Consider the following 25,916-nt stretch of genomic DNA (forward strand, 5'->3'; position numbering starts at 1 on the left):
TTCGGCCCGCGGGACGACTTTACAAATGATATAAATTACAACAACATTAACTGTAAATTGTAAATTTGTAAAATTGTAAATTTAAAATAATTTCTAGAACTTGACAAGTTGTTCTGATCATGAAGTAAATTACTAGATTGTTCAGTTCCAGATACCTGTGACTGAATGTTTTGTGTTTCTGTAGATAAACTGTTATCTGGCAGTTACAATGCATGTGTAAATGGTGAACTGAGGCATAATAAGCTACTGTTGAAATTGAACTTGTTTTCCTTAAGAAATTTCAGGTTCATAATATTTTGTAAAAAGATACTTCATTAAATGTGAACATTTTCAGAATGTACTATTTTTGAACTAAAACAAAGGGGAAAAGTTGGAATTGTGGTTATTTATAGGTTATTATGCTGTGATTTTACTGGTGGGGCCCACTGGAGATCAGATTGGGTTTATGTGGTCCCTGGACTAAAATGAGTTTGACACCCGTCATATATGTGTATATATATATATATATATATATATATATATATATACACACAAAGTTATTGGGGGGGGCAAGAAAGTTTTTTGTCCTCCGAAGGGGGGCCCGACAGAAAAAATTTGAGAACCACTGGTGTAGAGTCAGACACACATACAGGATGCTCACTTCATTTCGTCAGTCATCTTGCAAAAATACACCGCGCACAAACGAATACCGCTGCAAAACCTCCTCACCATAAGGACCATCACTTGTTGAAGTCCTTCTAGACTAGTGGAGCTAGTGCTGAGCTCCAGGCCGTCTGGGCACCTCAGAGCAGTGAGGGATGTCTACGTAGATCATGTGACCGACCGAGGGTAGATCTGAATTATTATTATATTTATTTTTGTTTTATTTATTATTTTGGGCCTCAAAGACTTTTACACACACACACACACACACACACACACACACACACTTACAAATAAAAAAACAAAATTAAATAGAATTAAAAAAACAACTTTGACAAAAGGGTACTTTGAGTATCAAGGGGCAAAGGGGCAGGTGCTTCAGCCCCCTCTGCCCCCCCTCTGCACATGCCTGCACCTCTCATCCAAGAGGCCTTTTCAACTGTAATTGACTGGTGGGGAGGTTCAGGTATTTATCCTCACCTCTTAATCACAATCGCTTGCTAACAACCCAAGATTTACATGACACAAGATCTGAATGGTGAACTGTTTAGAGATGGCAATTCTAGTTTAACCTAGATCTGTCTTCTATGTCCAGAATGGAGACATTGCTGTTCTCAAAGAAGTGTCCTTTATCTTTCAGCTGTAGCACTGCTTGTCATTTGAGGAGCTGCTCTCCTGTGTAGGTCCATGCACTCAGGGAGCAGTTGCTTTGTCTCCCCTGTCTACATATACACTATATTGCCAAAAGTATTCGCTCACCTGCCTTGACTCGCATATGAACCTAAGTGACATCCCATTCCTAATCCATAGGGTTCATAACAGCTTCAACTCTTCTGGGAAGGCTGTCCAACAAGGTTCAGGAGTGTGTTTATGGGAATTTTTCACCATTCTTCCAGAAGCGCATTTGTGAGGTCACACACTGATGTTGGACCAGAAGGTCTGGCTCTCAGTCTCTGCTCTAATTCATCCCAAAGGTGTTCTATCAGGTTGAGGTCAGGACTCTGTGCAGGCCAGTCAAGTTCATCCACACCAGACTCTGTCATCCATGTCTTTATGGACCTTGCTTTGTGCACTGGTGCACAGTCATGTTGGAAGAGGAAGGGGCCAGCTCCAAACTGTTCCCACAAAGTTGGGAGCATGGAATTGTCCAAAATGTCTTGGTATGCTGAAGCATTCAGAGTTCCTTTCACTGGAACTAAGGGTCCAAGCCCAGCTCCTGAAAAACAACCCCACACCATAATCCCCCCTCCACCAAACTTTACACTTGGCACAATTCAGTCCGACAAGTATGGTTCTCCTGGCAACCGCCAAAGCCAGACTCGTCCATCAGATTGCCAGATGGAGAAGCGCCATTCGTCACTCCAGAGAACGCGTCTCCACTGCTCTAGAGTCCAGTGGTGGAGTGCTTTACACCACTGCATCTGATGCTTTGCATTGCACTTGGTGATGTATGGCTTGGATGCAGCTGCTCGGCCATGGAAACCCATTCCATGAAGCTCTCTGCACACTGTTCTTGAGCTAATCTGAAGGCCACATGAAGTTTGAAGGTCTGTAGCGATTGACTCTGCAGAAAGTTGGTGACCTCTTGGCACTATGCACCTCAGCATCCGCTGACCCCACTCCATCAGTTTACGTGGCTTACCACTTGGTGGCTGAGTTGCTGTCGGTCCCACACACTTCCACTTTCTTATAATACAGCTGACAGTTGACTGTGGAATATTTAGGAGTGAGGAAATGTCACGACTGGATTTGTTGCACAGGTGGCATCCTATCACAGTTCCACGCTGGAATTCACTGAGCTCCTGAGAGCTCAGTGACCCATTCTTTCACAAATGTTTGTAAAAGCAGTCTGCATGCCTAGGTGCTTGATTTTATACACCTGTGGCCATGGAAGTGATTGGAACACCTGATTCTGATTATTTGGATGGGTGAGCGAATACTTTTGGCAATATAGTGTATATCTGTGCACTCCTCACTGCATTGGACAATATATACAAGACTGCACAGCATGTGTTCAGGTGTTGCTGGGTGCACTGGTATGTTGTGTTTGGATAAAATTCTTTTAAGTTCCTCAGACACGCAAGCTACATACAGGATGACAATGTTTATCGTGCTGTTGTTCTGTTCTTTTCTGTTTGTTCTCTAAAGAAAGGAGGGAGTCTACAACACCACTTATTGGGTACTCATAATGCAGTCCTCAGATCCCTCAACAACCATTCACACCTCCATGGATGTGAGTCTTAGGTCAGTGGAGTGGGAGATAAAATGTCTTTAAGAACAGAAATCTGCTTGTCTTCTGCTGAAGCACATAGAATTACCATGACCTGGATCACCGCAAATCTACATAGACATACATCCTGAGGGGAACATGAATGTCTGTACCACTAAGCGTATATGAGGAACCTTGGAGTTATTTTTGATCAGGACGTGCCAATTACCTATTACATAAAACAAGTTTCGAGGAGGGGCTGCACAGTGGTGTAGTGGTTAGCACTTTCGCCATGCAGCAAGAAGATCCCCAGTTCACGTCCCGGCTTTCCCGGGATCTTTCTGCATGGAATTTCCATGTTCTCCCTGTGCATGCGTGGGTTTTCTCTGGGTACTCCGGCTTCCTCCCACAGTCCAAAAACATGCTGAGGGTAATTGATGATTCTAAATTGTCCGTAGGTGTGAATACGAGTGTGATTGTTTGTCTGTATGTGTAGCCCTGTGATAGACTGGTGACCTGTCTAGGGTGTCTCCTGCCTTCGCCCTAAGTCAGTCCCCCCGCAACCCTAATAAGGATTGAGTGGTGTATAGATAATGGATGGATGGAAGTTTCGAGGGCAACCTGCTTTCATCAGCACTATTGTTAAAATAAGAAACATCCTGTCTCAGAGTGTCCTAAAAAATTAACTAATGCATTTGTTACTTTTACTTCTACTTCGAGTCTACTGCGAGACTACTGACTGGGAACGAGCAGAAGCAATCAGATTTTTCCAATGTTAAGTTTTTTTCATACCAAAGGCTGTCAACATATTAATTTGAAATGTAAGGTTATACATTTTATCATGGGGTCAATGGAGAGGATTGGCTTGCTTTTGGAGCCAACCTCAAGAGGACTTTAAAGGAAATGCAGTTTTTGGCCTCATTTTTCAGCCCAAGCTGTTGCCACTTCGTCGGTACCAAGCTTCACGGAAATCCATTCAGTGAAGAGATTTTACTCAGAGCCTGAAATATCAACCTTATAGTGATGCTGTAGGAAAAGTTACAGGATAATGATAATCAGTAAGATCCTCTGGAGACCATTAAAAATCTGCACAAAAGGCATGATAACCTTTCTACTTACAGTTGCCAGTGTTTTGCACAAAACAACAGAAAATTGTTACTTCATTGTGTTAGAAGGTGCTCTCAAAAATCTGACATTGCCCCCAACAACAGATCTGATGGTATCACCACAGAAACCACTGCAGCAATCAGTACCTGCTGTAATTGCTGTCCACTCCCAGAGCCTCTCTAGCGTTGGAGATGTACTGCTCCAGAGACAGAGGACCTCCTCCTCCTCCTCCCTGTGGGCTCCCACCACCATCCTGGAACTCTGATGCCTCCAGTCCAACCTCTCCAAGATACACCTCATTAAACTTTACGATACCTGTAATATCAGAAGAACATGAGTGAGTTAGGTACTGTATGTGGTGGTATGTGGGCACAGACTACAGCAGATTTACTCAAGCAACTGCAGAAACTGGTGCTTGTGCAGCACTTTAAAGCATTGTATGCAAAAATGCTCCAAATTTAGTGGCAGATTTTGGCAAATAAAAGTCTAAAACCTTGACAGAAATCATTATATTTGGTCTAAGTGTTGAATGGACCTAACCAGTAAAGGGGGTACAAATGTTTCAGTGGCTTTCGAGGAAAGGCCATTCATCCACAGTGATTAAAATCCAACGGTTTATCATTCAAATGTCATCAGATATGTGTACACACTGTTGACATTTTACCCTGAAGGCGGCACCAGAGGAAACATTAAAGTGTTCATCCTCTGAGGAGAACGAGCGTGCAGACAAAATGTCAGCCTGTCTCTTTGAGGGCTTTAAGGGCGCTTTTCATTCTGGTTCACAGAGGATGGAGTCAGGACAAGAGTCACTCTCCACCACTGAACCTCTGCACTGCACAGGCCACTGTGGCTCGGGTGGGTTGTCCACTAATCACAAGGCACTGAACCTGAAGTTTCTCTCCATGGCAGGCAGGCACCTTGTATGGCAGCTCTGTCGCCACTGGTGTGTGGATGTGTGTGTGAATGAGAAACACATTGCAAAGCGCTTCGAGTAGAAAATATAATAAGTGCAGATCATTTACTTCATCACTGAGGTAGTCAAATCCTGTTTCTAACAACTTAAAAACATTACTAATATATGATTCATGCTTCATTTTAGCGACATTGAATGTATTACACATGGTGTTATCTCATGGCTAGGATGCTGAAATGCATTAATCCTTCCTGGCAGCAGCTGTTTCACTGCTATTCTCGTCTGATTGTATAAACCTCTACTTAAAACTTAATAATTTCTCAATAAATAAAACATCACAGAACTCTAGTTAATGGCTTAAATATTTTTTTAAAGAGTATTCTTATGACAAACAAGTCATGGATGGAATTGTAAATGGGTCCAGGATGTATAGCAGCACAAGGAGTCAAGGATCCTGGACACTCTGTTTGAAATGTCAGTCAGACAACCACAAAAACACAAAAGAATTACTCAAAACAACAACCAAGAGTCACAAAACAGTGACAAAGAGAGGGAAACAAATATAAAGAGAATCAAAAAGAAGAGAAAGAGACGCAAACCAATGAAAAACAGATGCAAAATTTAGACAAACAGACATAAAACAACCTCAAAGATTACCAAAACACCAGAAATATATCTAAGCCATTAAAAAAGAGATGTGAAGTTAACACAAATAGACATAAAATCACTATAAAGATACACATAAAGATCAGAAAGAGATTATAACTAACCACAAGAGATGCAAAATGATCACAAATATACATAAAATGACTGAAAAGACAAACAAATGACTAGAAAGAGACAAAAGAAAGAGATACAAAATGAACACAAATATGTGTTAAACAACTGTAAAGAGACACATTGATGAGATAAAAACACAAACCAGTGGAAAAGAGATGCTAAATAAACACAATTAGATGTAAACCACTGAACACAAAAGACAGAAGTGACTAAAAATTATTACAAATACACATAACACTGTTGCAAAGACGCATAAAAAGAACAGAGAGATTAGAATTGTCCAGAAGAGATATAAAATCAACACAAAATGGGAAACCATCGTAAACAGCAAAGAGACACAAAAGAACAACAAACATGCAAGACATCAGTGCCATTTGTAGTTCAGTATCTCCTTCAGTCTGGATATTTTGCCTCTATGTAGGACAGATGGGAGACCTTTTACAGGTCTTTGCCCAGAGGCTGCTGTCTCATAATCCATCCATGAACCAAGTGTACCATATGGGCATTAAAGACCATTGAAACACACAAACACTTGTGGAACATTTTCTTTCACCACCAAAAAAAAATAATGTACTATCATAGCTGAACAAAATGTTTCATTAAATACTGAATGTTTTTCTTCGTTTCCTCTGATATTTTCATCAGAGGATATTTTTATAGAAACCTATGTTTTAGCTGTATGGTCGCAACAGAGGAAAGGTCTGAAGTCATGAATTATGCTGTTTCTGCAGCCTAATTTACAGGACAAATGAAGAAGGTGTTGTTTCTTGATGACACAAAACTATCTGTTGTGTTGTAATGCCAGCGTGGCTGTGTACCTGTTCCTGGAGATATCAGCCAGCTGTACAGAAAGCCTCCTGCTAGAGAATAGTAGAGTACCATGGCCCTCTGACCATTGACCGTCTCCAGGATGTGCTCCACAGTGACCGGGATGTAAGGGTCAGCGCTCGCCGTTTGTTGATTTCCCCTCTGGCGTTCAACCAGGAGGTCAGCAAAGGCACGTGTTCGCCCTCGTTCAGCGATGGCCAGAGCCTCATCGTGTCGGCCTGAGAGGGAACGACACGACAAGACATGAAGCTGGAGTGGGGGAATTAAGAGAGCAGACTGTTTTAAAGAAGTTCCTTTAACCCTCTGAACCCTGAAACATGCTGACGTGTTTAAAAAGACATGTCTTTAAAAAAAAGTTTTCACTTTCGGATGGTCCTTGAACAAATCGTGTGTGACATGCAGTTTGCTCAGTAAAATCAACCAAATTTATGCTAAAAATCATGATATTTTAAAGTGCGTTTAAAAGTATTCCAAAAGTGAACTGCTTGCATTAAAACCATGTCAAAAATTCTGTGCTCCTTTGACTCAGCTGTAGCTAATAATCACATGACAAAAAAATCAAGGACTAGGCTGAACTGCAGTCTGTGTTGTATATATGGACTTCAAGTATTTTAGATTTTTGTAAAAACAAATAAACAAAAATTTTTTTTTTTGAGCATTAAAACTGTGATTCAGCACAGAGCACATTTCTGGGTTCTCTACTTCAAGTCATGGTTGTGCAGGACTTTATATTGCTGTGAAAAATGAGCTCACAGTGAGGAAAAACGTGTCAGGAGCAAAAAAACACCCAGAAACTACTCAGACTTTAGAGGGTTACATGCACAGAAGATATGAGGTGATCATTTGTGCATCGCTAACAGGCACTCAGAGAGACAACAAGAAGAGAAGAACAAAGCAAAGCACAGTAATTTACACTTAAAGGTAACAGCACAATAAGAGGAGAGGCCAGTCAGTTTACCTAGGCTGACAAGGACTCTCTGGAGAGCCTGGTATGAGCTGGTCTGTAGATCAAACAGGGACAGCTTGTAATCTGTGCTGTGCTGCGTCTCATGACGAATGGCCTCAAATAGCACAGATGCTCTGTACAACTGTAACACACAGCAAACATACAGGTTCATACTACATGTACAAATCTATACATCTACACATTACCCACAGGTCAGTTCCTAGTTGCCCCCACAAGTAAGCCCTCATTCCTGGTAGGGAATCATCAGCATTTGTTGTGTTTCTGCGCTTACTTTCATTTTAAAAATTAATTTGGCACCTATCTTTATATTCACAACAAGTTATTATAGAGCGGAAGAAGTTGTATTTGATTGCCAGTCATTTTTTCAAACCAGAACGCATATGCAGTTACAGTGCTAACCACCAGGTGGCACTGCAAACACACAGGAGGACAATGTAAAGCCTGACTAGGAACCGAGCTGAAGCGCGGAAGCCATTCATAAACCAAATGCTACAATGCAACTACATTTACTCAAGTACTTCATTTCATTCTTGAGATTCCTGTTCTTCACTTTTTCAGATTACTTCAAACATTTTACTGCCCTACAGTTATTTGACAGCTTTAGTTACTGGTTACATTACAAATGCTTCAAGATTTTTGCAAGCAAAACACATTAAGAACTCAATAATTAACCTACTCAATAGTATATACAAGCGGATTTTATGAAGAGTCAATGGGCAGAAAAATTATTGGCAAATCTTTCAATAACTGATAAGTTATTTTTTCAAGCAAAAAATGTTTAACATTTCATGGTCCCTGCTTCTCAAACATGAGCATTTTCTGCTTTTCTTTATTAAACATTTCAGAATTTGCTGTTTTTCTTTATTATATTGTAGTTTCAGCTGGATCCAGTACATAGATAAGCACTATGAAAAAGCCACTTTTGGCTCAACGTGGTTGTTTTTAAAATAGCAAAATATTTTAGAATTTCACAAAAACAAATAATTTGTTAAAATGAGGAAATAATCAGAAGATTATTAAAAAATAATTAGCTGCTTGCACAATAATGCAAAAGTAATAATTCCATGATAGAATAGTATGACACTCACAGTTACTTTAATTCTCAAGTATTTAGAATTGTAATATTAAGCACTATCTATTTGACATAGACACTTTCACTAATGCTGCATTGTCTGTGCAGAGCTCTTATGGAAATAATCCGTAACAAGTTCGCTGTTTAGAGAATTTTTTAAATGCTCTGATGGACTATTTTAGACTGTGATGCTTTTTAATTGATCCAGTTTGTTTTATTTTCCCCTCAGTTTCTGTTGTGGAAACACTGCCTGCAGTTCAGTTGAAAACTCTAATAATTCATGTATTTTTAAACAGGAAATGTTAATTATAAATGGCTCATTTTTAGCAAGAAGGTGGAGAAATAATCTGTAAATGGTAGCTCCCAGAAACTGTTTTTAAATAGAAAACTCTCCAGAAATAACTTGAAATGAGTTCAAAATGACAAATTTTGAGTCATTTCCGGATGTAGTGCAGTGTTAATACAGTGTGCTGTTCATACATTTACTTAAGTAAAGAGATCTGGATACTTCCTCTATCATTATCAGAAATAACAGACAAATAAAGGTACAGTCATTACAGCTGATTGATAATTGTATTGTTTAGTAGCATCTGAATTGTTTCATAATCTCACTACTGCAAGTAGTTTGCATCTGCTGTGGAACAGCATTCTATTCTATTCTATTCTATTCTATTCTATTCTATTCTTCGTTGCACCAGTTACATTTACATTTGCTTATGCTGCAAAATGCAAGCATTTTTACTTACACTATAGTTCAAAAGTTTGGGGTCTCCCAGACAATTTCATGTTTTCCATGAAAACTCACACTTTTATTCATGTGCTAACATAATTGCACAAGGGTTTTCTAATCATCAATTAGCCTTTCAACACCATTAGCTAACACAATGTAGCATTAGACCACAGGAGTGATGGTTGCTGGAAATGTTCCTCTGTACCCCTATGTAGATATTCCATTAAAAATCAGCCGTTTCCAGCTAGAATAGTCATTTACCACATTAACAATGTCTAGACTGTATTTCTGAAAAGAAAAAAAAAAGCTTTGTGACCCCAAATGTTTGAACAGTAGTGTTTGTGGATCTTCTAGCTGTAAGGTGAAAGTGTTAACCACTAAGCCACTGTGCAGTCCCTGGAATGATGTTGTTTTTGACTGTAAAGAACTGAATTACTGCAATGCATATCGGTCAACATATTAAATGTGTAAACAGCTTGCCATAATGACGTACCATATAAACTGCTCAGAAGCAACTCAAGGAACATAATAAACAGTCCAAGGTGTTGACGTAGCCTCCAAAATCCCCACATCTAAATCTGATCAAACATCCGTCTGATGCATTAGATTCGAAAAAAATTGATCCACAGAGCCTCCACATCACAACTCACAGGAGCCAAAAGATTCACCACAGAGGATCTGTATTCATGGCCCCATAGTTCAGAACTCTTTTAGCAACACAAAGTGAACCCACACAGTATTAGGTAGGTGGTTTTAATGGTGTGGCCAATTAGTGTATATCTGTTATACAGTTACCAAAACTACAACATTTTCATTGTTTGGGTAGTGTCTGTTAGTCAGAATAACTCCCTGATCCTCTTTACTCCACTTGTTCAGCAGTTTGTGAAGCGAGAAAAAGTTACAGCTGGGGTATGCGTACTTTTTTTGGCATCATTGGGCAAAAATTCCACACTGATCTTTCTACAAATTGTTATTCAAGTAGTCTGAGAGGAAACTAGACTTCTGCAACCCTACTTGCTTGTAATGAGAGATTTTAACTAGTATGTGGTAGAAGTTGCTTCCAGTTGCTGCCCGCATAAAATTCAAAACTCTGACACTTGCATACAAAAAAACAATGAAAACCATTCCCTCTGACATGAACTTTCTCATTCAAGTCTACGCTCCCTTCCACTCACTACGCTCGGCCAACAAAACGCGCCTGATACAACCACCACAACAGGGCCGGTCGATAGCTAGACTCTTCTCCTCTGTGGTTCCCTGGTGGTGGAACGAGTTACCTAACTCTGTTCATTCTGTAGAGTCTCTCCCAGTCTTTAAGAAGAGACTAAAGAGACTGGTGTTCTTCACTGAACATCTTTGCACTTGACAGACTGCAAAAAAAAAAAAATCCTATTACATTCTACTCTGCCTGTAGACACCAAGGTGCTATTATCACCCTTGAACTTGTTTTATGGCTCTTATCCAGGTTGTTTTCTGCTGACTAGATCCTTGCTTGTGTTGTATCTACTCTCAGATGTACGTCGCTTTGGATAAAAGCATCTGCTAAATGAAACTGTAGAACTGTGGAAGAGGTCTTTTTACCAATTGGATGAGAAGGTATAAAAACAACAAACTGCATGATGAGAGCAGGATGTGGTGGCACAATAGGTCAGACAGAGAGCTTCCACTGGCCAGGTTGGGGTTTGATTCCCAGGTGTAGCCACAAATGAAGGTAGAGTTTTACCTCGAAGCTTGTGCGGTAGGTGGGAGTTGGGCCAGAGAGGGGAGAGCTGCAGGAGTTTTTCTGACTTTTCCAGACTTCTGCCAGTTGCAGCTTTGATGACCTCGTCAACAAGGCCAGAGACCCCCAATGACACTGCCTGCCTCCCCTGACCCTCCACCATAAACACTGACTCGGTACGTTACATTAACGAACCGCATTTTAAACAGGATTATTATTATTATCTGCACATCTCAGGCTGTTTACAAGATATACTGTGTAATTCTGCACATTCTCAGGTGAGTAAGTTACACATTCCTGCAGACTGTAACTATTTCTACCACTTTTTATTGCTTAAAATTCCTTGCTGTTTACTTGATTTGCAACATCTGCTTTCTTGTGAGATCTTTTATCCTTGCTGTAATGCAATCACAACAAATTCCTTGTATATGAAAACTGATTTGTTGAGACACTATATATATGAAACTGCGGGTGCACACGCACGCACGCACACACACACACACACACACACACACACCTGGTGTTGGGCCTCTTCCAGGTTTCCACCAGCCCACAGAGAAAGGCCCAGTCGATGGCGTATCTTCGCTTCATCTTCTCTCCGACCTAACTGCTCTGCCAGACGCAGACCTGAGGAGAAACACAGCAGAGGAGATCAGCTACTGCTTCCACGGGCTGATCTGAAAGTCATCTCCTTCAAAGTCCTGCCACCTCCACGCTAATGACAACTGTTGCTGCGCCGAAGCAAGCTCACTGAGCCCACGGGGCTCGCATTTGCCATTCTTTCTCTGCCGTTGCTCCTTTTGTCTTTTCGTTTAAATTCAAAGTTCTGGCTTCCTCTCTGCTCCTCGGTTTGTCTCAGATTTGTTTCTTCTCCCCTGCTGCGAAGGTGCAGACAGTTGGGGCAAGTTGTGTTTAGTTCTCATTAGGCTCTCAGATTGAGCCGAATCTCATCAAACATCAAGTTTTCATACACGCGTCTTTGCCTGCTTTGTCTCTGCCACTGTGATGTTTTGAATCTGCGTTTTGTTGGGGAGGTTAATTGGAGACGCACATGCACATGTTTCTTCGGCTTTGCCCTCACCTCAACTCTGGGCCCAAATCCTCGCTGCTTGTTGCATTAATGATCAATTAAAATCCGGAGGAGCTGCGAGTTAGTGACAAACCGTGACTGCGTCTTACAGGCCCAGTGGAGCCTGGAGGAGTTCTTAAATTAGCACAACCACTCAGTTTAAATATCCATTACAATTAGGTTGCATTTTAATTGATTTCAGTCTTAAAAATGATTAAAAACAAGGCTGCTGTTCAAACTAGAGAGGAGTGTTTCAAAGAGTCGTCTAGTTAAATCAAACAGGATTACTGACAACAAGCTGCCTGAAGAAAACCACACGCCGGGATAAACAGCTGAGAGCTGATCCTCTATTAGCCAGTGCCATGAATACTTTCATGCTTTTTGGGGGTTTCTGAAATACACCTCACAATGTTCTCAGGCCTAAACAGCTCTGACTTTTAAGAAGATTCCTACATGCAGATCAAAGTCAGCGCTAAGAGCCAGAGCCTCTCTAAATGGGGCCTACATGACTGCAGGGGGAAAACTGTGGCTAACTTTCTGCTCGCATTTCATTACAAGTTGGGAGTGTGTTGATACATGTCAAAAACAGACTGCCTTTGAAGACATTGGAAATGTTAGAATCAGGAAATCCCATCATTCTGGCTCTTGATTCAGGAGAGGTTATGGACCACTGCAGAACTGCCTCTTGTTCAATGGCGCATTCAGGTCATTGAGGTCACTTGTGTCTAGTAAGTTGGAAATATCATGTCAAAATGATCAGAAAGCCCTTTTCAGACATGGGATACATAACACTGTGGTTTTATTGACCCGTCAAAGTGATGTCATTATTTCAAAAACATTGCTTGTTTGCTTGATGAATTATATCTTACCTTCCTGCAGGTACATGACAGCCTGAGCGTAGTTTTGCAGTGCATGGTGTATCCTGCCTAGGCTGCTGTAGGCCAGAGTTTTAGCTATCAGATCGTTGGTCTGTGCTGCCACGCTCAGGTGCTGCTCTTGGAAGACCACGGCCCGCTCATAGTTTCCCAGAGCTTCGAATGTCAGACCCAGGTTGCCATAGGCGCGACCCTGGCTCCTCACACAGCTGGTCTGTTCTGCAATATCCAGCGCCCTTTGGTGCCACTGCAGCAGGAGACCTCAGTTACTTAAAGAACTAGTTTGGCATTTTATTAAATACTCTGGAAATACAGTTTGAAAAGAAGATTGATAGACAAGCTTCATCTCTAAAGCTACACTACCAGTCAAATGTTTTAGAACATCTAAATTTTTCCAGTTTTTAATTATGCATGTTAATATCTCATTGTACTCTGAAATAAAAGCATAGAACAAATAAACAAATGAAGTAAAGAAAAATCAATTTAGAAACTCAAATGTATTCTAAACATTTGACTCAGAGTAGCCACCTTTGTCAGATGTAACAACTGAAAACACTTGTGGCATTCTTTCCACAATGGAAATCAAATATTCTTCAGACAGTTTTTCCTAAATCTATTGCAGAAGTTCCCATAAATGTGTGGGACTTCTAGGTCGCTTTGCTTTCACTCTTCTGTCCAGTTTATCCCAAGCCAGCTCCATAAGTCTGGAGACTGTGCTGCCACTCCATGTTTTCAAGCTTACCATCCTGTTGTTTTTTACTAAGGTTGTTCTGGCATAGCTTGGACTTATGTTCTGGGTCATTATCTTGCTGTAGGATGAACCCCTGACCAACTAGGAATAAAAGCTGCTGGGCTTAAGAACTGATAGAATACTGATGACTGGAGTCGGTGCATCAACTAGAAGTTGTGATAATATATATGACTAAGACAGAAGTCAGCAGTTAATGGAGAAGGGAACAGTACAGAAAGATACATATGAGTCATACTACGGAAGGACTCTTGAGGATTGTGTGCCAAGAGGCTACTGACATGTCTGTGCACCAATAAAAAGAGGGCTGAGGTTCCTCTCCATCAGTTTTTGACCAATGAGATTGTTGCACATTCCATAAAAACACTCTGTATACTGTGAACTGCATCCATTACTGGGAAGACGTCTTCACATTAACACTTTGTTAACTATCATCCTCTGAACAGTAATGGTCCTTGATATCAAGCAACTTGGCATTGCAGAATAAACAACTGAGAGAAACTGCCTGTCTTCTATCTCAAAAAACGAACATGTCACACACTGAGGAACCATCCTTTCACCTACTTGATGGTGCACAAAAATCCTGTGTGGTAAACCGAAGATTTCAAATTTTGATTCATCAGTTCACAATATCTTCTTCCAGTTTTCAGGAGTCCACTAGTGGTGTTCCATGGCCCAGGCAAGCCTCTTCTTCTTATTCTGACATCTTAGCAATGGCTTTCTTGCTCTAATTCCACCTGTCAAACCTGCAACTCCAAGTCTTCACAGTTGAAACTGAGACTTCCTACTACAACCACTATTAAGCTGTGCTTGAAACTGTTGTCCTGTGAGCTGCCTATCACCAAGCTGTTGACTCTCAGAAACTTGTCTTCTGATTCTGTTGTGGCTTTGGGTCTTCCAGACCTCTTCCTGTCAGAGTTTCCCCCAGTTTCTGAGTGCCTTTTGATGGTGAAGGACAAATGTACTCACTGACACCTTGACTTTCTTTTGCAATTTGTCTGTAGGAAAGACCTACATTTTTAAGTGGTGATGATGGTCTGTCTCTCTTCTATTGTTAATTACCCTTTCATCTCCATTTTCAGTGTTTGATGTCTTTATTGAAATTTTAACAATATAGAAAGAATAAAAATAAAATAAAAAAATAGGATAAAAATAAAAATACAAACACCCACCCGCATAAAACAAATTCAGTCCCTACTGCCACTTACAGAAAAGAAAACACTGTTTAAAACACAAAACATTCAGACCGTCAGTAAACAAATCAACTAGACTGCTGAGCCTAGTTATTCTCTTATCATTGTTGATGGTTGGCTGAAAAAGGTCAAAAAAGGCCTCCACACCTGATAAAACTTTTTCTCAGAGCCCCTCATTACAAATCGTATTTTTTCCAACTTAAGATGAAACAATACATCTTTAATCCAGTGTGATACTGTGGGTGGGACAGCATCCTTCCATTTGAGTAGAATTAGACGCCGTGCCAGCAAGGTCGAAAAGGCAGTAAGTTTTCGACCCCCGGCAGAAAGTCCGAGCTCCACATCAGTAATCCCAAAAAGAAACAAAAGCGGATTCAGGTTTAAACGGACTCCTAGTATACAGGAAAGTGCTTCACGTATACCTTCCCAATATTGTTGTATTTTAGGACAGGACCAAAACGTGTATTAAAGTGGCCTCTGCTGATTTACATTTGTCACACGTTGGGTCAATATGGGGATAAATCCTAGCCAGTTTAGACTTGTGGAGATGTGTTCGATGCACTACTTTGAATTGAATAAGAGAGTGTCTTGCACACATTGAAGATGAATGAATTTTCCTAAGAATATCAGCCCATTCTACTTCACTAATACTCATCTGGAGATCCTGCTCCCATGCCTCCTTAATAGTAGACATAGAGAAGACATCCATTTGGGAAATCAAGCGCAGCATTAAATCATCTCCATTTTTACAGCAACACACCACTTTCTGCAGTACAATACTGTTCAAATAATGCTCTTGAGGGTGTGGAGCCACAGTGTGTTCTAGCACCACTTTTATGCAGACAGAGGGGGTTGTAAGAAATAAAGAAAAGTTAGAACACCTGTAGGATTTGGTAGCACCAACTTTCAAGGCTTGATCAACCTCCATTGCTGCAGAACAGCTTAAAGTTGTTAACCCATTTCTTATTCCTTGAAAAAGGCCTTTTTGGATAATTCTGATATGTACATTATTTTTCAGTTTTGGATACCTTACCTTTTTTTAAAACTTCTGGCAATTCACCACTTACCTTTGTACCATTTCAAGCTATTCATTGGACTTGAACTACTTGAATTTCAATAGAAAACTGGATAAATTGGGGTGTTCTAAAACTTTTGACTGATGGTGTAAGTATTCAATACATCAACACAAATTAAACATGTTAACATGCAATGTAAACTAAGCTTATCATCTGCTTGTTGTAGGTTGACATTTAGTATTTAGTGTACAGACAAGACTGGCATTTTGTAATGAGCACATTTCACCCACATGTCAGACTATTCCTTTTACCCCTGAACCCCACAACACATCAGCAGATTTGAAAGACATTTAAAAGGTGTTATCTTTAAAAAAAAAAATCAGCAACATGTCACTTATCAGAACCAGAAACTGTAATAACTGTTCTTTTTTTTATGATTGATGAAATTCTAACAGAAGACTTTCTGTGTTCTCTCTAACTTTGGTCGTGGTTGTGCTGTTTACAGAAGTGTAGGACTTGATATTACAGTGAAAAATGACCCCACAGCAAGAAGAAAATGTGACAGGAGGAAACAAAACAGAAACTGGTCGGGGTTCAGGCGGTTTTCAGGGGGTTAAACGGTGTATTTTGAATCTGTACAAACCTGTAGAGCCGTCTCGTTGTCTGCCATCAGCTGATAAATGCCTCCGAGTGTGTCGCTCGCCTCTGCTTCCAGGGATTTATCCTGACAGTTAAAGCAGGATTTACTACATTATCTGTGCATAGTATGCTTTTTATAAAAATGATAATTCATCACATTCCGCATTTGAAGTTGAGAAATCCGCCCTTGAGACAAGAACGTTGTGCAGGTAAGGTCTCACCCCTGCGGTGTGTGCAATGTTGAGCTGGTGCTCCAGGCAGGACAAGGCCTGCTCGTAGTTGCCCAGCTGGCTGTGCAAGGTTCCCAGCTCCCCATAGGCCTGAGCCTTGCCTCCTCCTTCACCACCGAGCTCATGGGCCACCACCAACCGCTTCTCAAAGCACACCAGTGCCTGCTGGAGACTCCCCAAGGACCTGACGAGGGACAAGGGAAAGAAAAACACAAAGTTTGATTATTTGCTTCACTGCATTTTGTTTGTTTTTGCAAACATACCTGCAGTTTGTTAGCAAGTTTTATTGGAGAGGCGCTCATGAACAACGTAACACGGCACGTTGGACATTTCTTGCACCCTCTCAGAGAAAGACTTTAAGAAGAGGCATCTTCAAAGGAGTTCACAGAGATACTCTTCTCTCCTCATTAATAAATCATTCACACTGCAGAGAGCAGAAACAACAGATGGATAAAGGAAACCCATCATTAAGCCTTGTTCTTCTGTCAGTGAACACAACTGTGGGGATATGCTGTCTGAACAGTAGCTGCACATCATCACTACAGCTGATTGGTACTATTATTACCCCAACTAAATTATGAGTATTTTCATTATCATCATGACTCTAATTAAAAATATGTAAGTGTGCAGAATGCTCGAGGCAAGACAAGCTCATTTCTGATTGTTTCAAGGATGCTGTTATGTACTAGACAGCAAACTAATGGGAAGTAGAAACATGAGTTAAATATTTAAAACAAATGTAAATAGATGTCTGCAGCACTGAAATCCAGTAGCTACGAGGTAGAGTTACTGCAAGAAGAGACACCCTTTCAAAATTTGGTTATGAGATGATTTTAAAGGAACCAAACCCACATCTTTCTCCCAGCTTTATATATTCAAGTGTGTAATCCATTTTTCTCTGTTCAAAAATGTAATAATAAAAAAAATTGGAATACACAGTTTGCTACAGCTACAAGTCACAAAAGAAATGCTGTAGGCAATATAAAACATGTATTAAAATATACTTGTACATCCCTTTGCAATGAGTTAGATGAGCGGGACAATAGCTAAATACAGTGGTTATCTTAGCTTAGCATAAAGACCAATGTTCACAACTAAGAAAAAATCATGCATAATACCCCCCCCACCCCCCCACCTGTCATACACTTCATAAAAAGTCAGGGAGCTTGTACTTTTTCAATAAATGCCGCTTGAGGTGACTCTTCATTTCCCTGAATCTTTAGATTAGTTTCACCCACCTGTGCGCATTACCGAGTCCTCTGTAGGCTTTCTCTTGGTCCTGGACGTGGTTGAGACTCTGAGCCACCGTCAGGTACTTCTCATAGTACTGGATTGCCTCCTCATAGTCTCCCAGAGCGTCATAGCAGTCAGCCAGGTTCCCATAGGCCCTGCCTCTGTCCAGCATGCTCTCAGTACCACTCAGCTGCTGCAGCATGGCCAGCTGCTGCTCAAAATAGCCGATAGCTTCCTCAAACACCCCCATGTTCATTTTAGTGATGCCCATGTTTCCGTGGACCTGGGCCTCCAGGCGGGCATCCCTGAGCCCCTGTGCCAGGCCCAGCTGAGTCTCATAGCACTGGAAGGTTGTGGCGTAGTCTCCCAGGGCCATGTGCACCGCTGCCAGGTGGCCGAGGGTGCGACACTCCCCCTGCTGATCACCCAGATCCTTTCTGACGGTCAGCTCCTGGCTGTGGAAGGACAAGGCTGTATCCAGCTGGCGGAGCAGCCTACAGTGGGAGGAAAAGGTGAGGAGAGGAGGAGGGAGGAGAGAACAATCCCACAGCTCAAAACTGTTTTTTGACGTTACACAGCTGACACCGGATCTCTGAGCAGTGAGGTTTAACCCTCTGGGCTCTAGGAAGCTATCTGCAGGGTAATTTCACTGCCATTACTCAGCTCTTACCTTGGTTATTATAAGGACTGGTCATACATGCTGTTGTTGCTTTTCTCAAAACACTCCAGTCTATCCAGATCTTCTATTATTTGTTGTGATAATACTTGCAGATTTTTATGTCAGCCTTAATATCATGGAAAAAAAATGTACAATGAAACAGTGTTTTGACATGTATCTCAGCATCTAATGCTGGCAGTAGAGATATATTTTCATAATTGTGCAGAGTGAAGTGTCTGGAATATGGTAATATCAGAACCATGATGGTAAGACACTGTATGGCTTGGGAAATAAATGTGACCATATTATTCACTCAAGTGCTCACCTAAAGTAGCCAGTTGGTAGAGACAAAGCCAAGAACAAGTGCTGTTTAAATTGACATACACTATACTCAGCTGAAAAAAAACAAACAAAAAAAAAAGCAGTTCAACTGGGGAGAATGGATGTGAATTTGGTATATCTGTTAATTTCTTCGGGTTGAAAAAAAACAACAATCGTCCCGAAATGGAGACCTTTAAAATTGTCACTTCATAAAAAGATAATTCCAAAGTATGCGCAATTTTTACAGAGGAATGAGAAAGTTTGTTTTTAACAGATCACTCATGGCACTCATCTTAAATGAGCCCACACTGAAGTCAACTGGATGCTTGGTTGTGTAGTATTGGCTATTGGTGGATGACACACTGGTTTACCACTTTATTACCTGTGAACTGATCCAAGAGCTGAGTAGGCATCAGCTTCCCTCTTCTGATCGCTGACTTTCTGAGCAAGAGTTAGCTGCTGCTGGTAGAACTTCACAGCTCCTGGAAGATCTCCACGACACACGCACACATCGCCGAGGTTCCCGAAAGCCCTGAAAACTGCCTGTTTACGAATACAGTCACACAGACGTGGATTAGCAACAGCTTCCTGCATTAAAAATATGATTTTACAGTTTAGAGTGAACACAGCATTGACCTGTGTGTTATCCAAGGTCTGTGCTAGAGAGAGAAGGTATCTCTGACACTCCTCTGCCTTGCTGTTCTCCCCCAGCGCTTTGTGGGCCAGACCAAGGTTACAGTAGGCTTTTGCCTGTGCTAATTTGTCTTGGAGGTCCTTCGCCAAGGCCAGATCCTGCTCATAATACCTAGAAAATGGATAAAAATTCAAATCATGCCTTTGATATTTCCACTTTATATCAGTATGATGAAAGTTTGATTAAATGAACATGCAAATTTGTGTGCAAATGTATTTTCATATATAAAGCACAGTAAATGTATGAGTCATGCTCCTTTTTCCTTTTCTCCTGCATCATTAAGGCTAGAAAAATCACTCCGTGTGGTTGCATAGCACACGACACAGTGGCACTTGAGAGTTTTTAACAAGTAAAACTAGTCATTTTGTTCATCCCATTAAGCTTAATTCTGAGAGAATAATCTTCTCTCTGACCTGACAGCGTCTCTGTACTGTCCGAGGCAGTAGTGAGCATAGCCGAGGTTGTGGCAAACTTTGCCTTCTCCCTCCAAGTCCTGCAGGCCTGGAGCCAAAGTCAGGTACTGCTGGTAGTAAGGCAATGCCTGAGCATATTCACCCCTCCAGCTGTGGAAGTTACCCAAGTTTGCTGCAAAAGAGAAGATGAGAAGATCAGATTGTAAAGCTTTCATGTTTCATTCAGTAAAAAGCGCATCTGTCACTGTCGTCTGGCTTGCCTAATGCTCTTGCTTCACTCTGAGTGTCCTGCAGCTCCCGGGCAATGGTCAGGTGGTGAAGGTAGTGCTGGAGAGCCCGGTCATGAGCACCCAGTGCCTGGTAGGCCACAGCCAGGTTACCATGTGTGGAGGCCTGTGATGGACGGTCATTCACCTGAAACACAAACACACTTTTTAATTGTGTTTCCCCACACGAGTGTTGAGGTGTTGTCTGTGAAGTGTCAGGGCTTCACCTCTAGAGAGATCTGCAGTTCTTGCCGGTGGTATCTCACTGCCTGGTCATAGACGCCCAGTGCATGATAGGCATTTCCCATGTTACCGTAGGCTCGTCCCTGGGCAGCATAGTCACCGAGGTCCTGGGCAAAGGACAGGTGGGCTTTGTGGAGCTTCAGGGCTTTTTCATATTCACCCTTCATCTGGTGTATGATGCCTGAGAGAAGAGGTAACAAAAGGACAGAGACAAACTGTTTGTTAAACTAACCAAGATATTATGATGCTGGTAAACAACAAGTCCAGTTGTAATCTCAAAAGTAATCCAATTGAAGTGTCCAAGTGAACCTTTAAGTCTTGTTGTAGAGCAGTACTTAAATCATGTCAATACCAAAGTCACTTAAAATTAAAGATGCATGATGTTGGATTTATGTCCAATATACTGATCATTTTTATTTTGGAATGAGTAAAAGTTAAAGCAAGAAGTTTAATCTAGATTTAAACCAAGTATCCTCTTAAGATCCAAGCTTTGGTTGGGCTTGCATTTTAGATTTCTTCAGTTTTTTTGGGATAAGGAGAAACCAATAAATATAATAACTGGATAATATCGAATATCTGATTATTATATTTTATCATATTTATATTGTATTTATATTGTTAGCATTATTGTTGTTGTTATTAACGGCTGTCACATTCTTTTTCCTTTAAAACTGTGTGGACAACATTTGTCAGGTTACTCAAAACTGAAAATGCTTGTAAGGGCTAAGGAAAAATGAACCTTAGGACATGAAAATGTCTCAACAAGTCGATGTGTAAAAATGACAACAAAAAAAACAGGTCTGCTGCATGTATGATGAAGGACAGGACACCAATGTTCAGATTTTGGACAGGGAGGACAGATGGTTTGAGAGAGGCGTGAAAGAAGCCATCCATGTCAAAGTGGAGAAGCCATCTCTGAACATGGGGGGTGGTCTGTGACATCATCTTTCGCCATTTTACAATCAGGTCCTTTCAAAACTCCCCAAAAGAACTACTCGGCAGAATGACTCAGGTGAGGTGGCTCATGCTAACGACCACCATTAGCATACGAGGGCTCGGTGAAACTCGCATTTCAACGACCCCCTTTGTGTCACTCCCTGGCTCCCAACGACCATCGTTGAGGAGCCAGGTGGGCCTTGTCAATGGTTGTCGGAATATGAATAGCACTGACCACACCTCACAGAGGTTATAAGCTGAGGCAACATCAACCACCACCAGAACTGAAGAAACCTCTTGGATGAGAGGTGAAACGTCTTCAAGGAACTTTCTTAAAGTCCAGTTGGATTGATTTAAACAACTTTGGATAACCATGACCTGGATGAATGAGAAACTACATGGACATCTCTGTTGATCAGTTTATCCAGTAGTGATTGACTAGCTGTGAACATCAAACACTGAACATGGTAAATTCCCAAAATGACAGAGGAGATATAAATATCCAACGTGTGTGCATGTGAATAAAAATGGTTTTCAGAGCTGTAAAAAGGATGAGTACAGAGCAGTAAATAATTTAAAAGCTACAGTGAGAAGATTCAACGAATCTAATAATATCTGCTTTTGTGGCTCTTCAAACTTTACTGCTGCATAAATGCAGAGACGTGTCTATCTGGGGAAAACCAACTGGAAAAGCTGGTTCCCAGTGGCCAACACAATTTATTCTGTGATGATGTGTTTTATCCACTGTCGACAACCTAGTTTACAGAGCCATGGCAGACCAAAGCTGGAGGAGACAATCCAAGTTAAGGATAAAGCTCAGGAAACAAGAGAAAGACACAGATTTACATACTAGGTATTGACAGGAATACTTTTACTTTTAATTTGGCTACTTTTCAACTGACAGCTACACCACTCAGTTTATTTGCTATTTAACACTTCATTGTACAAATCTCAGACTTACCAGGTGATTTCTGTATATTTTTAAGTCCATTAAGTCACATTTAGAAAGAAATCTGCCATAATTTTAACCTTTTTTATAGAGACAGAAGAAACTCGTATAAAACTTTACACGCTAGGTTTTCCTTTAACATTGAAGCGTTACGTACCCCTCTTCCTGATGAGCAAGCATGACATGGTTTGTACCAACACTTCTTTAGCATGTCATATGTGTCCTGAATGTGCAGAAAGATTTGAATAGGAGCTACTAAAGTCCAGGGATGAATAAATTAAATAACCCTCTGAACCCTAATACCCACTGGATGGTTTGAAAGATATTTTTGTAAAATTGCCAAAATTACACCATTTTTTCAGTCACAAACTGTTTCAAATTACCACAGTCCTTGATCTACTCAGTACTGCTCAGAAACCTGCAGATTAAAATGAAGATTTTTTTTTAATGATGCGAAAAGGCACATTTAAGCAGGTTACTGCCCCAAACAAAAGATATAATCATATTTATGTGTTGAGTCAATAGGAACAATATTAAATTAGAAAAGCTGATCTACAGGAGAATTTTAATTATTTAAAAGAAACGCAGAATGCCTTGGAGCCTTAATGCATTGTATTCCAGTATATTTTTAATTAACCTCTGAATTTTGTGTTTTCCTTTACATAAATAAACACATTTCCATGATAAGAATAAGACCAAAGTGGTGCATAAAAATTCACCAGAAAGCAGAAACTAAGAGCTTAACACTCCAATTTTCCCCAGACGTCTTGTTTAATTTCTCTTCATGGTTTTTCAAATGTGTTAAATATTTTAAATTTATCACAAAAATTAGTACATTAATTTTGACTGGGCTGTAAATTATTGAACACATATATCACACCAACCCGCTCCAACTCTGGCAATATCAGAATTTCTGGGAGCCACATTCACAGTCAGACATCATGTTAAAAGAGCTTAAAAATGTACCAGTATGCACAATTGTCATCTAATCTACTGCACTACAGGTGGGAAATTAATGTCTAAAAAATAATCACCATTGTAAGATGCAGATTTACACACTCATAAACATAAATGTTCACCATTCAGCTGCACAGGAATGGGTTATGGTTATATACACCTCTGGAAACTACAACAAATGCACAGCTTTTGTTTATCTGTACATCAGTAATATTTGAAACCACTGACTTTTACTCATGGAGGATGATTTGGATGGTGGTTATTTTTAGTCTATTTTTCACAGCACTTTGCACTGAAGAATCTCAACAACACACAAAGACAACACTTTTAATCTCCCCTCCTGCCGTTAGTGAGGTTTTTTCCTGTGTTAACACTTACAACTGGGTTATCTCACTAAAATTGGGGTTCAGTTCAATGCAAACATACATAGATGGACAGGATTTGATTGTACAGGAATTGCTTTAACATTACTGCTGCAAATATACAAATTTCCAGTCGGATTTCTTTTCATGGAAAGGTCTTCGTGGGATGAACTAAACAGCGTACAGTGATCTGGAGAAAAAAATCCTTTTTGTTAAATTCTGTTGCTATAATTTCTGTGCAATTTTCAGGACATTAAAGCTAGAGTAGGCAATGCGCTCCAGAAGAACTTGTTGTATTTGTTAAAAAGTGTCTTTACATCTTGACAGCAAATGACAAATCAAGTGCTCTAATTACAAAAAGAAAAAAATCTGTTATGTATGGCAGTCACAGGTCTGTAGGGAGCTGTCCAATCATTGCATTTGTTCTGCTTGAGATGACTGGACTGCCTGCTTTCCTGTCTAACTGCGCTTCCCTGCACACTTGGATGGAGCAGATTTTACAGTTCCACATAAACCAACAGCATCCTGCACTACTACACCAACCAGATGATGGCATCATTTATGTATTTGTGTATCTTTTAGTGCTCTTTGTGATCCTCTTCCAGTTTCATGATAAAACATAGACACGGCTGCCAAAAATCTCCAGTAGGAGATCCTCGCAGAAGACAAGTGTTGTGCTTTAGTGTAAGAGTTAGCGCCCACTAGCTATGTTAAAACTGTACATACATTTAAGATTTGTTAGTTTTTTATTGTAAATGAATTACTGTGTGCCACTCCAGTGACCCCACACTTACCTTTTAAATAGACTGAGAGATCTGACATTTGTCAGACAGATATTCTAAAACTGTCCATAAGAAACATTGTCTTGATTTTCTTCCTGCTTCAGTAAAATGCATCCTTTGTTAAATCATATTGGACTGCTCTGAGAAATATTGAGATGACAGAACATACAGTGAATAAAATACATGATATTTAACAATGAGGACACAGTGGAGGACAGATGAGAGTGGGGTGAGAGAGGGGAAGCAAGGTTATGGGGGGTGTCGAGACACCAGATGGAAGAGGTTACGTGTGGTTTCCATGTCAGACTGTGGTCTGATTCAATGAGTGTAAGCTGTGGCTGATTCTTCCAAAACCTCTGGCACAGGTCCAGCTCTGTCTCCACATTTCTGACTGTCAACAAATCCCAGAAAGAGGCTGAAACCAACATGAATTTATTCTATTTACCACCCGTGTATCTAATGTGTCACTGCACACCAGTGAGCCAAACTAATGAACTGGGTGAAACACTCCTTCCATACCATCAACACAATGTTGGCTATTGTTGATACTGTCTTTTAGATGTAAAGACTAAATAGAGCACTAAATGTGTATTCATCGGTGCAGTCACTATGTCTTCTTTTTGGATCCTTTATTAAAAACTACAGTGCCCAGCTGCATTACAAAATTCTTTTCAAAATAAAATTATTTTTGAAAAATTCATTTACAGGGTACTGAAATCAGGCTACATGGTGGCTTGGTGGTTAGCACTATCACCTTGCAGCTAGAAGATCCCCAGTCTGCGTCGCCACCTTCCCGGAATCTTCTGCATGGAGTCTGCATGTTCTACCTCTGTATGTGTGGGTTTTCTCCAGGTTCTCCGGCTTCCTCCCACAGTCCAAAAACATGCTGAGGTTAACTGGTAACTCTAAATTGTCTGTAGGAATGAATGTGAGTGTGATTGTTAGTCTGTATATACAGCCCTGTGATAGACTGGTGACCTGTCCAGGATGTCCCCTGCCTTCACCGTAAGTCTCCAGCCCCACCACAATCCTTAAGAGGATTAAGCGATGCATAGATAATGAATGGATGGATGGTATTGAAATCAGAATTTTTTGAGACAAACTGACTGGCTTAGTGACACTATGAAAAATACAGACTAATATAAGCCACATAAATGCACAAATCTCTGTAAAGAGTTAAGACTAAAAGAGAGTTTGAGATTACACTGGGCTGCTGGCCACTGCAGGAACTCAGTGCAGGCTAATAGTTACATGGACTGCCTTGCCACTGGTCCCTTTCAGCCTTTCTGTTTCCAGTGTAGTGTTCCATGAATACAACAAGTACTAGTTACCGGACAAAACCCCAATTCTAAGACCACAGAGAA

The 25,916-nt window shown here is 40.6% G+C and overlaps 1 protein-coding gene across 5 annotated transcripts in view; it reads right to left on the reverse strand.

Moving 5' to 3' along the window:
- The window catches only part of ttc28 (tetratricopeptide repeat domain 28), a 185,322-nt gene that overhangs the window by 23,514 nt on the left and 135,892 nt on the right, over nucleotides 1-25,916 (reverse strand). For all 5 annotated transcript variants that reach the window (XM_035951235.2, XM_023276807.3, XM_055019431.1 and 2 more), the window contains 13 exons: nucleotides 20,551-20,747; nucleotides 20,318-20,471; nucleotides 20,058-20,229; nucleotides 19,587-19,755; nucleotides 19,333-19,493; nucleotides 17,977-18,465; nucleotides 16,730-16,922; nucleotides 16,513-16,593; nucleotides 12,907-13,159; nucleotides 11,486-11,595; nucleotides 7,438-7,567; nucleotides 6,470-6,697; nucleotides 4,105-4,273 (listed from right to left, as the gene is read on the reverse strand). In XM_035951235.2, coding sequence (XP_035807128.2) covers nucleotides 4,105-4,273; nucleotides 6,470-6,697; nucleotides 7,438-7,567; nucleotides 11,486-11,595; nucleotides 12,907-13,159; nucleotides 16,513-16,593; nucleotides 16,730-16,922; nucleotides 17,977-18,465; nucleotides 19,333-19,493; nucleotides 19,587-19,755; nucleotides 20,058-20,229; nucleotides 20,318-20,471; nucleotides 20,551-20,747 — 2,506 coding nt within the window. The remainder of the gene's footprint in view (nucleotides 1-4,104; nucleotides 4,274-6,469; nucleotides 6,698-7,437; nucleotides 7,568-11,485; nucleotides 11,596-12,906; nucleotides 13,160-16,512; nucleotides 16,594-16,729; nucleotides 16,923-17,976; nucleotides 18,466-19,332; nucleotides 19,494-19,586; nucleotides 19,756-20,057; nucleotides 20,230-20,317; nucleotides 20,472-20,550; nucleotides 20,748-25,916) is intronic.

This window comes from Amphiprion ocellaris, chromosome 17, assembly GCF_022539595.1.
Source record: "Amphiprion ocellaris isolate individual 3 ecotype Okinawa chromosome 17, ASM2253959v1, whole genome shotgun sequence".
Taxonomy (NCBI): domain Eukaryota; kingdom Metazoa; phylum Chordata; class Actinopteri; family Pomacentridae; genus Amphiprion; species Amphiprion ocellaris.